The sequence below is a fragment of the Salvelinus fontinalis genome, chromosome 22 (assembly GCF_029448725.1).
Source record: "Salvelinus fontinalis isolate EN_2023a chromosome 22, ASM2944872v1, whole genome shotgun sequence".
NCBI lineage: Eukaryota > Metazoa > Chordata > Actinopteri > Salmoniformes > Salmonidae > Salvelinus > Salvelinus fontinalis.
Window position 1 is genome coordinate 3,159,271 of NC_074686.1, and position 15,636 is coordinate 3,174,906.

The following is a 15,636-nucleotide window of genomic DNA, read 5'->3' on the forward strand; positions in this document are numbered from 1 at the left end:
ATGTTCATTGAAAAAAATTTAAATGACGCATATAGTCTAGTGAACCTAATTGAACCTACTGAAAACCTAACAAATATATTCCAATATGATCAGATAAATAAAGCAATATTTTCTTATGGCTCTGTCAGTAATCTTTAATTTTCAACAGACACAAAAGACAAATTTCCTTTATATAAAAATCCCCATAACATGAACATTAAATGAAAGAAACCGGTATTCAAGGCACCATCAGTAGCCTATATTTTCTATTTTAGCAAAAGTGGGCTAAATTTACTTCAAAGAAAAAAACAATAATAGCAATTTTCTATCATCCACTCAACTGAAATATTTTTAAAATATAATTGGATTGAAATACAATAAAATAAAGTGCAAAAATCTATTAATCAAAAACAACACTTTGTTTAAGGAGAAGTAACATGCAGTGAAAACAAATATTAAACTTTAACTTTTAAACTTGAACTGAGTAAAAACTCTAAATATGTGATTGCACAGTAATGTTCACTTGTTTGAGGTTGAGGGTGATACTTGGTGGTGTCCCATCTTTTCCACAAGTTCATCAATGTTCGGGGTAAGGCTCTGAGCTGAGGAAATCCTCAGAATTGAGTGGAGGTGTTCAGCAGTAAGTCGACTTCTGTGTGATGTTTTGTTCAGGTTCATCAAAGAAAACAGTTGTTCACACAGGTATGTGCTGCCAAACATAGACAACGTTTGAGCAGCCTGGATGCGCAGCTGGGGCATTGTGTCGGGGAGGAAACGGGCGAACTCCGCAGCACCCACTGCCGCATATTTTGCCCTCAGTGCATCATTGCATTGGAGGTCAATCAACTCCATTTGGAGGTTTGGTGGTGAGCTTTCCACGTCAACAGCAAATGGGTTACCGAGCAGTTCCAACCTGCTTTTTTGTGCTTCAAAGTCAGCAAATCGGCGTCGAAAGTCAGCGGCAAGCATACCTATTTTATCAGCCAACTGTGCGCTCGGGAACGCACTGGTAGAGAGCTTCTCTTTCATGGTCTGGCAGCTGGGAAAGTGGCTCAAATTTTCTTTCCGCATCTGCGTCTCCCACAGAGTCAGTTTGGTTTTAAATGCCTTCACTGTACTGTACATATCAGAGATGACATGATCCCGACCCTGCAGCTGCAAGTTCATTGCATTCAGATGACTCGTAATGTCACACAGAAAAGCCATTTCACACAGAAACATTTCGTCTCGGAGTTGTGTTGTGTCTTTCCCTTTGCTGTCCAAGAACAGACAAATCTCCTCACGAAGCTCGAAACATCTTTGAAGCACCTTTCCCTGGCTTAGCCATCGCACCTCTGTGTGATAAGGCAAATCACCATGCTCCGTTTCTAACTCCGTCAGAAATGCCTTGAACTGGCGGTGATTCAAACCTTTGGCTCTGATAAAGTTAACTGTGCGCGTGATGATGCTCATTACATGCTCCATTTTCAAGGCTTTACCGCACAACGCTTCCTGGTGTATGATACAATGATAAGCTGTCAGCTCACCTGTCGCGTTTTCCTCTTGCATCTTTTCCCGTATCTTCGCCACCAGTCCGCTCCTGTGTCCACACATCGCAGGTGCTCCGTCGGTTGTCAAACCCACGAGTTTTTCCCAAGGCAGCTCCATCTCATTTACACATCTTGACACCTCTTCATACAAATCATGCCCCGTAGTTGTGCCGTGCATAGGACGTAAAGCCAAAAACTCCTCTGTCACGCTTAGGCTGGAGTCCACTCCGCGGATGAAAATTGACAACTGGGCAATGTCAGAAATGTCGGTGCTCTCATCCACAGCCAAGGAATATGCAATGAAATCTTTTCCCTTTTTCACAAGCTGCTCTTTTAGATTGATGGACAACTGGTCTACTCTCTCGGCAATGGTGTTTCTGCTCAGACTCACATTTAAAAAGAGTTGCCTTTTTTCTGGGCAAACTTCGTCACAAACTTTAATCATGCAGTTTTTGATGAAATCCCCCTCCGTAAATGGCCGGGCTGATTTAGCGATCTCTTCTGCCAAAATAAAACTGGCCTTGACAGCAGCCTGGCCTTGTGATTTGGCTTTTTTGAACAGAGCCTGTCGAGATTTGAGGCCTCGTTTTAATTCCTCTGCCTTTTGTAGCCTTTGTTCCATGTCCATATTCTTGTTTTTGTCCGCGTGTTTCGTTTCATAATGTCGTCTCAGATTATACTCTTTCAGTACCGCCACACTTTCTCCACACAGAAGACACACATGTTTTCCAGCTACCTCCGTGAACATATACTCCGACTCCCACCTTGTTTGAAACCCCCGGTTCTCAGTGTCCACCTTCCGTTTTGCCATTTTTGATGGGTATCTGAAAGTTAATTTTACTGTGATGCTGACGACTGCTGTGCCAATAAATATTGAAATGAAGCAGCCTACTGCTCGGTGCGTCACCGTTGCATTGTGGGAAATGTAGTATTGGTGCGTGTAAAAGATCTGCGGGCTGCCGGCTTGCTGCGGTCTGCGGGCCGGTTCTAATAATAAATCAAGATCATCCCAGGGGCCGTAAAAAACCTTCTCGCGGGCCGGATGTGGCCCGCGGGCCTTGACTCTGACATATGTGCCCTAGACCCACTCCAATTTGCTTACCGACCCAATAGGTCCACAGACGATGCAATCGCAACCACACTGCCCTATCCCATCTGGACAAGAGGAATACCTATGTGAGAATGCTGTTCATCGACTACAGCTCAGCATTTAACACCATAGTACCCTCCAAACTCATCATCAAGCTCGAGACCCTGGGTCTCGACCCCACCCTGTGCAACTGGGTACTGGACTTCCTGACGGGCCGCCCCCAGGTGGTGAGGGTAGGTAACAACATCTCCACCCCGCTGATCCTCAACACTGGGGCCCCACAAGGGTGCGTTCTGAGCCCTCTCCTGTACTCCCTGTTCACCCACGACTGCTTGGCCATGCACGCCTCCAACTCAATCATCAAGTTTGCGGACGACACTACAGTGGTAGGCTTGATTACCAACAACGACGAGACGGCCTACAGGGAGGAGGTGAGGGACCTCGGAGTGTGGTGTCAGGAAAATAACCTCACACTCAACGTCAACAAAACAAAGGAGATGATTGTGGACTTCAGAAAACAGCAGAGGGAGCACCCCCCTATCCACATCGACGGGACAGTAGTGGAGAGGGTAGTAAGTTTTAAGTTCCTCGGTGTACACATCACGGACAAACTGAATTGGTCCACCCACACAGCGTTGTGAAGAAGGCGCAGCAGCGCCTCTTCAACCTCAGGAGGCTGAAGAAATTTGGCTTGTCACCAAAAGCACTCACAATCTTCTACAGATGCACAATCGAGAGCATCCTGTCGGGCTGTATCACCGCCTGATACGGCAACTGCTCCGCCCACAACCATAATTCTCTCCAGATGGTAGTGAGGTCTGCACAACGCATCACCGGGGACAAACTACCTGCCCTCCAGAACACCTACACCATCCGATGTCACAGGAAGGCCATAAAGATCATCAAGGACAACAACCACCCGAGCCACTGCCTGTTCACCCTGCTATCATCCAGAAGGCGAGGTCAGTACAAGTGCATCAAAGCAGGGACAGAGAGACTGAAAAACAGCTTCTATCTCAAGGCCATCAGACTGTTAAACAGCCACCACTAACATTGAGTGGCCGCTGCCAACATACTGACACAACTCCAGCCACTTTAATAATGGGAATTGATGGAAATTTATGTAAAAATGTATCACTAGCCACTTTACCAAAGCCACTTAATATAATGTTTACATACCCTACATAACTCATCTCATATGTATATACTGTACTCTATACCATCTACTGCATCTTGCCTATGCCGTTCTGTACCATAACTCATTCATATATCTTTATGTACATATTCTTTATCCCTTTACACTTGTGTGTATAAGGTAGTAGTTGTGGAATTGTTAGGTTAGATTACTCGTTGGTTATTACTGCATTGTCGGAACTAGAAGAAAAAGCATTTCGCTACACTCGCATTAACATCTGCTAACCATGTGTATGTGACAAATAACATTTGATTTGATTTGATCAATGAACCATAAACAATTAATGAACATGCACCTCTGGAAAGGTCGTTAAGACACTAACAGCTTACAGACGGTAGGCAATTAAGGTCACAGTTATGAAAACTTAAGACACTAAAGAGGCCTTTCATCTTTCCAGGGTCCCTGCTCATCTGCGTGAACGTGCCTTAGGCATGCTGCAAGGAGGCATGAGGACTGCAGATGTGGCTAGGGCAAGAAATTGCAAAGTCCGTACTGTGAGACGCCTAAGACAGCGCTACAGGGAGACAGGACGGACACCTGATCGTCCTCGCAGTGGCAGACCATGTGTAACAACACCTGCACAGGATTGGTACAGCCGAACATCACTCCTGCGGGACAGGTACAGGATGACAACAACAACTGCCGAGTTACACCAAGAACGCACAATCCCTCCATCAGTGCTCAGAATGTCCACAATAGTCTGAGAGAGACTGGACTGAGGGCTTGTACACCTGTTTCTGCCAGTCCTCACCAGACATCACCGGCAACAACGTCGCCTATGGGCACAAACCCACCGTCACAAACCCACCGCCAGCAAAGAGCCCAGATCACAATCCCATTGAGCATGTCTGGGACCTGTTGGATCGGAGGGCTAGGGCCATTCCCCCCAGAAATGTCCGGGAACTTGCAGGTGCCTTGGCGGAAGAGTGGGGTAAAATCTTACAGCAAGAACTGGCAAATCTGGTGCAGTCCATTAGGAGGAGATGCACTGCAGTACTTAATGCAGCTGGTGGCCACACCAGATACTGACTGTTACTTTTGATTTTGATCCCCTCCCTTTGTTCAGGGACACATTCAATTTCTGTTAGTCACATGTCTGTGGAACTTGTTCAGTTTATGTCTCAGTTGTTGAATCTTGTTATGTTCATACAAATATTTACACATGTTAAGTTTGCTGAAAATAAACACAGTTGACAGTGAGAGGACATATCTTTTTTTGCTGAGTTTATATCCCTCATCTGCACAAAATTGAAAGCTCTCAGACATACATTGGTTCTGGGATATGCAACTATTTCCTTTCTCATTCACTTAAACACAGACCACACCATCCATCTCAATACATCCACACATAACCACATACAGTACATTCTGTCTGCTGTGTTTTTATCTCTGCCATGTTGAATGTGCTTTTGTGTTCCAATTAGTTATATTTGAAGATAGAGAGAAAAGCTATATATATATATATATATATGTATTATTACAATCCGTAACAGAGCTAGAATTGTGTGTTTCATTATTTGCCTCCTCTATGAGAACTTTGTAATTTTTAGAATAGCCATGGCGTGGTGTTTATGTCTCTGAACAACTGGTTATCAATATACAGTTTATCGACCACGAGAGCTACACATTTCCCTTTCAATCTATTTTCCTAGAAAATTGGATACAGAACTTTACGCCGTTCTGCAATTTCCTTCGGGAACTGGTCATTCATGCCTATTTTCATGCCAGCAAGTCTTACCCAGGCTTTTAACCATTATTTTATCTTTAAAGAAAGCTCATTTGGCAACGATTGGCCGTTCATACCTTTGCCCTCTCTGTCCGAAGCAGTGTACATGTTCGAGTTGGATTTTGTCGATAGCTTCGCGTGGAATCTGAAGCGCTGTACGGAGGAACTCTCTAACTACAGATTCAGGAACTTCTCCTTCTTTCTCTTGGATACCTGTAAGTACCAGATTTTCTCTCATGGATCTAGTCAGTATGCCAAGTAAGGCTTCTCTCAGAACGATGTTCTCCTTTTAAGGCCCTTGCAGCTGCTGTCGGGGTCTGAGGGGAGACGGGGTGGGGGATGCCTGTGGCGGACTCACCGGAGGAGGGACCGCAGGTGTGGTTGGGTTGGGAGGCCTGGGGCTGGTTGTGGGTCTGAGTCTGTTGCAGGATGTTCAGGCATTCTCCCAGGCAGCTCATGGTTGCAGCCGACGTGGCTTTGAGGAGCAGGAGGTCCTGGTCCAGGCAGGAAAGGGGTCCTCGCGTGGGGAGGGACTCGATGGACTGGACCAGGTTCTTCTGTTGACACTCTGCTTGGCTCATCACCTGAGGGAGGACAGGACAGGGTTAGAGGGTGTGGGTCAATTTCAAATCTGAGTGAGGCTGTTGGAGAAATAGAAGTCCACTTTTTTTATATATATATACACAGTTGAAGTCGGAAGTTTACATACACCTTAACCAAATACATTTAAACTCAGTTTTTCACAATTCCTGAAATTTAATGAGAGTAAAAACGTCCTGTCTTAAGTCAGTTAGGATTACCACTTTATTTTAATAAAGTGAAATGTCCGAATAATAGTAGAGAGAATTATTTCTTTCCGCTTTTATTTCTTTCACCACATTCCCAGTGGGTCAGAAGTTTACATACACTCAATTCATATTTGGTAGCATTGCCTTTAAATGGTTAAACTTGGGTCAAACATTTTGGGTAGCCTCCCACAAGCTTCCCACAATAAGTTGGGTGAAATTTGGCCCATTCCTCCTGACAGAGCTGGTGTAACTGAGTCAGGTTTGTAGGCCTCCCTGCTTGCACACGCTTTTTCAGTTCTGCCCACAAATGTTCTATGGGATTGAGGTCAGGGCTTTGTGATGGCCACTCCAATACCTTGACTTTGTTGTCCTTAAGCCATTTTGCCACAACTATGGAAGTATGCTTGGTGTCATTGCCCATTTGGAAGACCCATTTGTGACCAAACTTTAAACTTCCTGACTGATGTCTTGAGATGTTGCTTCAACATATCCACATACATTTCCTCCCTCATGATGCCATCTATTTTGTGAAGTGCACCAGTCCCTCCTGCAGCAAAGCACCCCCACAACATGATGCTGCCAGTGCTTCACAGTTGGGATGGGGTTCTTCGGCTTGCATGCCTCCCCCTTTTTCCTCCAAACATAACGATGGTCATTATGGCCAAACAGTTATATTTTTGTTGCCAAAAAGTACGATCTTTGTCCCCATGTGCAGTTGCAAACCGTAGTCTAGCTTTTTTATGGCGGTTTTGGAGCAGTGGCTTCTTCCTTGCTGAGAGGCCTTTTCAGGTTATGTCGATATAGAACTCGTTTTTACTGTGGATATAGATACTTTTGTACCTGTTTCCTCCAGCATCTTCACAAGGTCATTTGCTGTTGTTCTGGGATTGATTTGCACTTTTTGCACCAAAGTACATTCATCTCTAGGAGACAGAAGGTGTCTTCTTCCTGAGCGGTATGACGGCTGCGTGGTCCCATGGGGTTTATACTTGCATACTTTTGTTTGTACAGATGAACGTGGTACCTTCAGGCGTTTGGAAATTGCTGGATGAACCAGACTTGTGGAGGTCTACAATTTTCATTCTGAGGTCTTGGCTGATTTATTTTTATTTTCCCATGATGTTAAGCAAAGAGGCAATGAGTTTGAAGGTAGGCCTTGAAATACATCTACATGTACACCTCCAACTGACTCAAATTATGCCAATTAGCCTATCCAAAGCTTCTAAAGCCATGACATCATTTTCTGGAATTTTCCAAGCTGTTTAAATGCACAGTCAACTTAGTGCATGTAAACTTCTGACCCACTGGAATTGTGATACAGTGAATTATAAGTGAAATAATCTGTCTGTAAACAGTTGTTGGAAAAATTACTTGTGTCATGCACAAAGTAAATGTCCTAACCGACTTGCCAAAACTATAGTTTGTTAACAAGAAATTTGTGGAGTGGTTGAAAAACGAGTTTGAATGACTCCAACCTGAGTGTATGTAAATTTCAAACTTCAACTGTATATAGCGAAATCATATGGTTTGAATTCAACAGCATACTCATTGACACCAATAGTGACCTTATTATCACAAACTAATGAACCCACTTTTTCAGAGTAACTTTCACATTCAGATCCAATACATTGACTCATACATGTACCTCTTAAACTTTAGCTACCACTCTTCAACCTTAGCTGCCAACTTTGTCAACGACTAAAAGTTGAAGGGGTTATATTTGACAGATATGAACAGATGATTATGTAGAATACGTGTTCGGCATCCACCTTCTCTCCCCATGTTACATTTTAGTTTCTGTGGGAACGGCTGCAGCTGTACAAATTCCCCGAGAAACAGATGCACTGACCTCACCGTGACCCTGAGAATGCCAGGGCAGCAGACAACAAACTTTACCTAGGGAAAGCTCTCACTCAAAAAAAGGAGGCTACGAATCAGCCTAGTGTATTTCAGTTAGCATTGCCACATGCTCGGGGGGGAAAAAACTTGACAGAATATGCCGGATGTTGCTAAATAACTAGCTAATGGACATTCTGTGTGAATGAAGCGACAACCGCCTCGGTATGTCAAAAATGTGTTAACTTCATATTTGAATAACTATACCTTTAACATGAATCATTCCTTATGAATTGAATAAAATAAATGTTTTTCGACTAATTACTGAGGAACTCAAAAAGGTATTATGATTTTCTCCATGCGTCATAGATTCATCATTTGGGACTGGATCCTTGTATGACTCACCTCTGGGAGGCTGAGAATGACATGAAAAGCCTGTAAACCACAGTGCCAATTCTAGCTAGCAGCTACTCTCTGGGTATCTGTTTTATCCTGCTACTGGTCACTATTACTCTTGTTTACATGTACAGTATATACATTGCATTCAGAAAGTATTCACACCCCTTGACTTTTTACACATTTGGTTGTTTTACGGCCTGAATTTAAAATGGATTCAATTGAGAAAGGTCTTCAGTCAACAAATATTCAACCCCTTTGATATGGCGAGCCTAAATTAGTTGTGAATACTTTCATTTTCAATAAATTTGCCGACATTTCTAAAAACCTGTTTTCACTTTGTCATTATGGGATATTATGTGTACATGGGTGAACAAAACAATAAATGTAATCCATTTTGAATTCAGTCTAACGCAACAAATATGGAATATGTCAAGGGGTGTGCATACTTTCTGAAGGCACTGTATTACCACTAGTATATTACCATAAGTATTTATATTCCTGCTACCAGTCACTTTCCACCCCTTGTTTACATGTACTGTACATTACCAGTCAAAGGTTTGGACACACCTACTCATTCAAGCGTTTTTCTTACATTTTGTACTATTTTCTACATTCTAGAATAATAGTGAAGACATCAAAACTATGAAATAACACACAAAAAAGTGTTTAAACAAACCAAAATATATTTCATCTTCAAAGTAGCCACCCTTTGTCTCGATGACAGCTATGTTCAGTTAATGAATATTCCAAAACACAAAACACACACAGCAGCCCAGTCTTCAAATGGCACATCCGTTGTTTTGCTGACTGACAGATTCAGTGAGAACCATTACAGTCAGGGGTATATCTGTGGTACTTCCCTTCATGCAAGAATACGGAGCTAATCAAACTACAATTCAAACAGAACAAATGGGACGTTATTGATAGGACTAGCCTCTGGTGACATTTCGTATCGTCAAGAGATTTTGTACATCAAACACTACAATTAAAATCAAGTGACTAAATGCTTTTCTATTGGGACCGCGCTGCAATTTTATGTTCTCCTTCAAAAACACAAGCAACTGTTACCGGACTGACCCCCAACAGGTCCGTCCGTATATGTGACTGAAGTAGCCGCAGCTCAGTGGATCAGTCCACAACTCTCATCCATCCCAGCATTCAGACAGAGGTCCTGTGTCCTATCATGAGGAGTCAGCCCTGATTTTCACGAGGCTTAACATGGGCTGAGTGTGTAGAGCCCCACGCCATTGGGCAGCACATACACCTTTTTTTAACAACCCGTCGCCTTTACACTCAGTCAAGTTTGAGACCTCAGACAGCTGTGGTCTTTTACATAGAAACACCTCCAGAGAGAGAGAGAGAGAGAGATGGAAGGAAGGAAAGAGATGGAAGGAAAGAGAGAGAAAGAGATGGAAGGAAAGAGAGAAAGAGATGGAAGGAAAGAGAGAGATGGAGGAAAGAGAGAGATGGAGGAAAGAGAGAGAGAGATAGAAGGAAAGAGAGAGAGAAGGAAAGAGAGAGAGATAGAAGGAAAGAGAGAGAGAGATAGAAGGAAAGAGAGAGAGAGATTGAAGGAAAGAGAGAGAGATAGAAGGAAGGAAAGAGACAGATGGAAGGAAGGAAAGAGAGATGGAAGGAAAGAGAGAGAGGGAATAGTATGAGAGAGAAAAAAGGAGACGGAGCCCAGGGTCATCAAGCCTAAGAGTATTTCCTACAGAGCCCAAGACAGTACGCTGCAGTAGAATCTAAAAACAAATCCCTCTCAGGTGGCAGACGTGAGACTTCACACTCACGGTTGATTCAACACAAACTTGACTTAGAGAGAGAAAGAGACAGACAGCCCATCAGTAGAGATAGCCTGACTGAATTAGGCCACAGTCTCCCTCTGTCAGGGACCAGCCTCCTTTACTGGAAAACTGTCACGAGCTTGAACATCCTTCAAATGGTGTTACGCACACACTGACGATTCCCAGCGAGTTCTATTATTTGTATATACAGTGGGGAGAACAAGTACTTGATACACTGCTGATTTTGCAGGTTTCCCTACTTACAAAGCATGTAGAGGTCTGTAATTCTTATCATAGGTACACTTCAACTGTGAGAGACGGAATCTAAAACAAAAATCCAGGAAATCACATTGTATGATTTTTAAGTAATTAATTAGCATTTTATTGCATGACATAAGTATTTGATCACCGAACAACCAGTAAGAATTCCGGCTCTCACAAACACAGACCTCTACATGCTTTGTAAGTAGGAAAACCTGCAAAATCGGCAGTGTATCAAATACTTGTTCTCTCCACTTGTTCTCCCCATATATATGCTTTGTATACACATTAATATACTTGTCTTAAGACTCCAGAGCAAAGGAATAGAGGGTCCACAGAGAGTGGACAAACTAAAATAGCTTGGTTCAAAATGGCAGCCAGTGTGGAGGTAGACACTAGGCAGAGAAACTGCCTCATTTCCCACTGGAGAGACAATGAGTATAGAAATAGCCTGACCTGACTGAACCTTTGAGCCGTGGATGTCTAAATGCCCAGTGGTGCTGCTCTATTCAGGGAGTCCAGGCGTCTGATGGGTTCACATCAGCCGGTTGTGACAGGCAGCACTGCTGGAGGCATGTGGTCTAGTTTCTGAGCTGGTCGGATGGTGGATGGAGCCTGCGAGTGAAAGGCAACCAGCACGATGGCAACATTCCCGGTGTTCACGTGGAGGATGTGATGGATTTCATCAGGGGCTGTTGGGTTTGGGTTTCGACACCCGGTGAGTGTTGGTGTGCTGTGTTTCCATGAGACTGAGCAGAGGTTTGATCACGTGGAGATTCCCCGGTGACATTTTACAGCCCGAGTCAACTACGACAACCCACAAATTAAACAGCTACTCACTACCTGTTAAGTTCATGTTTTAAGTATCCCTATACTGGTCTGAGTGTCATGGCAACCATGTTTTGTGAAAATACGGTTTAGTAAACGTTGTTAAACTGGAACCTAGTCGTCGTGTCATTTTAAGTCAACTTTGGTAGCAGAGGGTGGCTAATAACTGCAATGTGCCACCTCGCTTCGACAAGAAGAGGTCGTATGGAAGTTGGGGAAATGAACTTGGGATCTGGACACGGGTTACTAATCTGGACGTGAAAAAGCAAGCACTTGCGGTGGTATTATGGCTCGAGGGACGAGCGAGAGATACAGCACTGGAAATATCCATGGAGGATTTGAACACGGATGACGGTATGGGAACTTTGATCAGAGCACTGGATTCTGTGTGCCTTAAAAGAACAGAAAGACCGTGTCTACGAGGCATAATCAAACTTTGACAGTGTTACTTGAGACATTTTGGGTTGCAATGACGGAATACATAACTGATTTCGAACAGAGGTACAATAGAATGCGTAGGTACGACATGGTTCTCGCGGATGCAGTGTTAGCTTTCAAGTTGCTAGATACCGCCTGTCTGGATGGTAGGGAGAAACAGTTGGCTTTGACTGCTTGTACTGAGCTGACATTTGCTTCAATGAAGTTGGTACGGGGGAAAAAAATTGGTGTCGCGCCAATAACAGAGTGCAAGTGAGTGACGCAGCATATACCACTGAGCAGCAGAGAAAAGGCGCCAACAAGTCGCGTTGTCAAGACAACCAGAAGATGGAAGGAGATCAAAATGTGCTATTTGGGGCCTCCCGGGTGGCGCAGTGGTCTAGGGCACTGCATCGCAGTGCTAGCTGTGCCACCAGAGTCTCTGGGTTCGCGCCCAGGCTCTGTCGCAGCCGGCCGCGACCGGGAGGTCCGTGGGGCGACGCACAATTGGCCTAGCGTCGTCCGGGTTAGGGAGGGTTTGGCCGGTAGGGATATCCTTGTCTCATCGCGCTCCAGCGACTCCTGTGGCGGGCCGGGCGCAGTGCGCGCTAACCGAGGGGGCCAGGTGCACGGTGTTTCCTCCGACACATTGGTGCGGCTGGCTTCCGGGTTGGAGGCGCGCTGTGTTAAGAAGCAGTGCGGCTTGGTTGGGTTGCGCTTCGGAGGACGCATGGCTTTCGACCTTCGTCTCTCCCGAGCCCGTACGGGAGTTGTAGCGATGAGACAAGATAGTAATTACTAGCGATTGGATACCATGAAAAATTGGGGAGAAAAGGGGATAATTTTTTTTTTTAAACAACAACAAAAAACAAATGGTGCGTGCATATGTATTCACCCCCTTTGCTATGAAGCCCCTAAATAAGATCTGGTGCAACCAATTACCTTCAGAAGTCACATAATTAGTTAAATAAAGTCCACCTCTGTGCAATCTAAGTGTCACATGATCCGTCACGTGATCTCAGTATTTATGAACCTGTTCTGAAAGGCCCCAGAGTCTGCAACACTACTAAGCAAGGGGCACCAACAAGCAAGCGGCACCATGAAGACCAAGGAGCTCTCCAAACAGGTCAGGGACAAAGTTGTGGAGATGTACAGATAAGGGTTGGGTTATAAAAAAATATCAGAAACTTTGAATATCCCACGTAGCACCATTAAATCCATTATTTAAAAAAATGGAAAGAATATGGCACCACAAACCTGCCAAGAGAGGGCCGCCCACCAAAACTCATGGACTAGGCAAGGAGGGCATTAATCAGAGGCAACAAAAGAGACCAAAGATAACCCCAAAGGAGCTGCAAAGCTCCACATCGGAGATTGGAGTATCTGTCCATAGGACCAATTTAAGCCGTACACTCCACAGAGCTGGACTTTACAGAAGAGTGGCCAGAAAAAAGCCATTGCTTAAAGAAAAGAAATAAGCAAACACGTTTGGTGTTCGCCAAAAGGCATGTGGGAGACTCCCCAAACATATGGAAGAAGGTACTCTGGTCAGATGAGACTAAAATGTACCTTTTTGGCCATCAAGGAAAACACTATGTCTGGCGCAAACACAACACCTCTCATCACCCCGAGAATACCATCCCAAAAGTGAAGCATGGTGGTGGCAGCATCATGCTGTGGGGATGTTTTTCATTGGCAGGGCCTGGGAAACTGGTCAGAATTGAAGGAATGGTGGACGGCGCTAAATACAGAGAAATTCTTGAGGGAAACCTGTTTCAATCTTCCAGAGATTTGAGACTGGGACGGAGGTTCACCTTCCAGCAGGACAATGACCCTAAGCATACTACTAAAGCAACACTCGAGTGGTTTAAGATGAAACATTTAAAATGTCTTGGAATGGCCTAGTCAAAGCCCAGACCTCAATCCAATTGAGAATCTGTGGTATGACTAAGATTGCTTAAAGATTAAATAGTTACAAACCATTGTATACAGCACAGAACCCATCCAACTTGAAGGAGCTGGAGCAGTTTTGCCTTGAAGAATGGGCAAAAATCCCAGTGGCTAGATGTGCCAAGCTTATAGAGGAGACAAGAGACATGTAGCTGTAATTGCTGCAAAAGGTGGCTCTACAAAGTATTGACTTTTGGGGGTGAATAGTTATGCACGCCCAAGTACTGTTTTTTTTGTCTTTTTTCTTGTTTGTTTCACAATAAAAACTATTTTGTATCTTCAAAGTGGTAGGCATGTTGTGTAAATGAAATGATACAACCCCCCCCAAAATCCATTTCAATTCCAGGTTACAACGCAACAAAATAAGAAAAATGCCAAAGGGGGTGAATACTTTCACAAGCCACTGTATCCCCGTACTATTAAGCAAAGCTTCCCTCAAGAAGGCAGGGGCTGTCCTAGACATAAAAAATGACAAGGCAGTGATGTTTAAACAACCAGTGACCCTTCAACTTACTACCTCAGGCCACTATTGTGTAAACATTTTTGACAAAGACATCAGAGTCTATGTAAAAAATTGATTCTGATGGAAACAGAGCACATGGAGCTTCTGACAGTGACAGAGGAAAAACAAAGTCTTTTTAAAACGTCACAAACCGTTTGGACATGCTACAGTTGACAGAGTTCAGAAATTACTCAGCAGTTCTAGGAATAATGACGAGTGTATTTCCATTCTACGGCAGATATTTAACAGTGTTGAGACATGCCAGAAATACAGCATACCTAAGCCCAGACCAGCTGTTGGTTTGCCACTGGCTTCCAAGTACGACGAAACAGTAGCTGTAGATCTACATGAGATAGGACGTAGTGTGTGGTACTTTCACATAATTGACCAAATTATATGCTTCAGTACTGGAAGCATTGTGAATACAAAGAAGCCCAGTGAAATCATCAAGCACTTAATTCATTCCTGGATAAGTGTGCATGACCCGCCCCAGAAATTGTACAGTTACAATGGAGGAGAATTAAATAATAATTAAATAAGAGAAATGGCTGAGAAATTCAACATGGAAGACAACTGCTGCATACAGTCCATAGAGCAATGGACTTCTGGAGAGACATAATCAAACACTCACAGAAAGTGAAGCAAGACAATGGATGTGACTGGAAAACAGCCCTAGATTGGGCTTTGATGGCAAAAAACTCAATGCACAATGTTCATGGTTACAGCCCACACCAACTAGTGTTGGGGCAGAACCCTAATCTTCCCTCTGTACTGGTTGACAAGCCAACAGAACTAGAAGGGAACAGTGTGAGTGCATGGATGGGACAGCACCTTTCAGCACTACATGCAGCGAGAAAAGCGTTCACTGAAGCAGAGTGCTCAGAGAGAATTCGCAGGGCTCTGCGTAAACAGCGTCGACCCACCGATGAGAAGTACGAGACTGAAAACAAAGTGTACTACAAACGAGTTGACTGTCAAGAGTACAAAGGATGGTGTGGTGATATTTGTGAGGCACGGAGGCACCATTGTCAGGGTGCATCACTCAAGATTGCGGAAAGTAAATGACCAACAAGACGGAGGGGCTGTTGCTGAGAATCAGCCTCCTAATGAAAATGACAAAAAGGACACAGTAACAGACACAAACCTACCAGATGTCGCATCCAATGATATGGACACCGAAACTGACACAGGAAATGGAGCAGAGACCTTCAACCATGACAGGTAATACTGTTGAGCGTTCAAATAAGGAAAACATTCAACAACAGCCACATGTGTTAAGACAGCATGGTTGTTCCAATCTGAAAACTGGACAAACTGTTAAATACATGGACAGAGAAAGTGGTATTCCA

At 44.0% G+C, this 15,636-nt stretch overlaps 1 protein-coding gene across 1 annotated transcript in view; it reads right to left on the reverse strand.

The window, feature by feature from the left end:
• LOC129819552 (oxysterol-binding protein-related protein 10-like) overlaps nucleotides 1–15,636 on the reverse strand; it is a 121,269-nt gene that overhangs the window by 39,319 nt on the left and 66,314 nt on the right. The window contains exon 6 of the mRNA XM_055875903.1: nucleotides 5,878–6,103. Coding sequence (XP_055731878.1) covers nucleotides 5,878–6,103 — 226 coding nt within the window. The remainder of the gene's footprint in view (nucleotides 1–5,877; nucleotides 6,104–15,636) is intronic.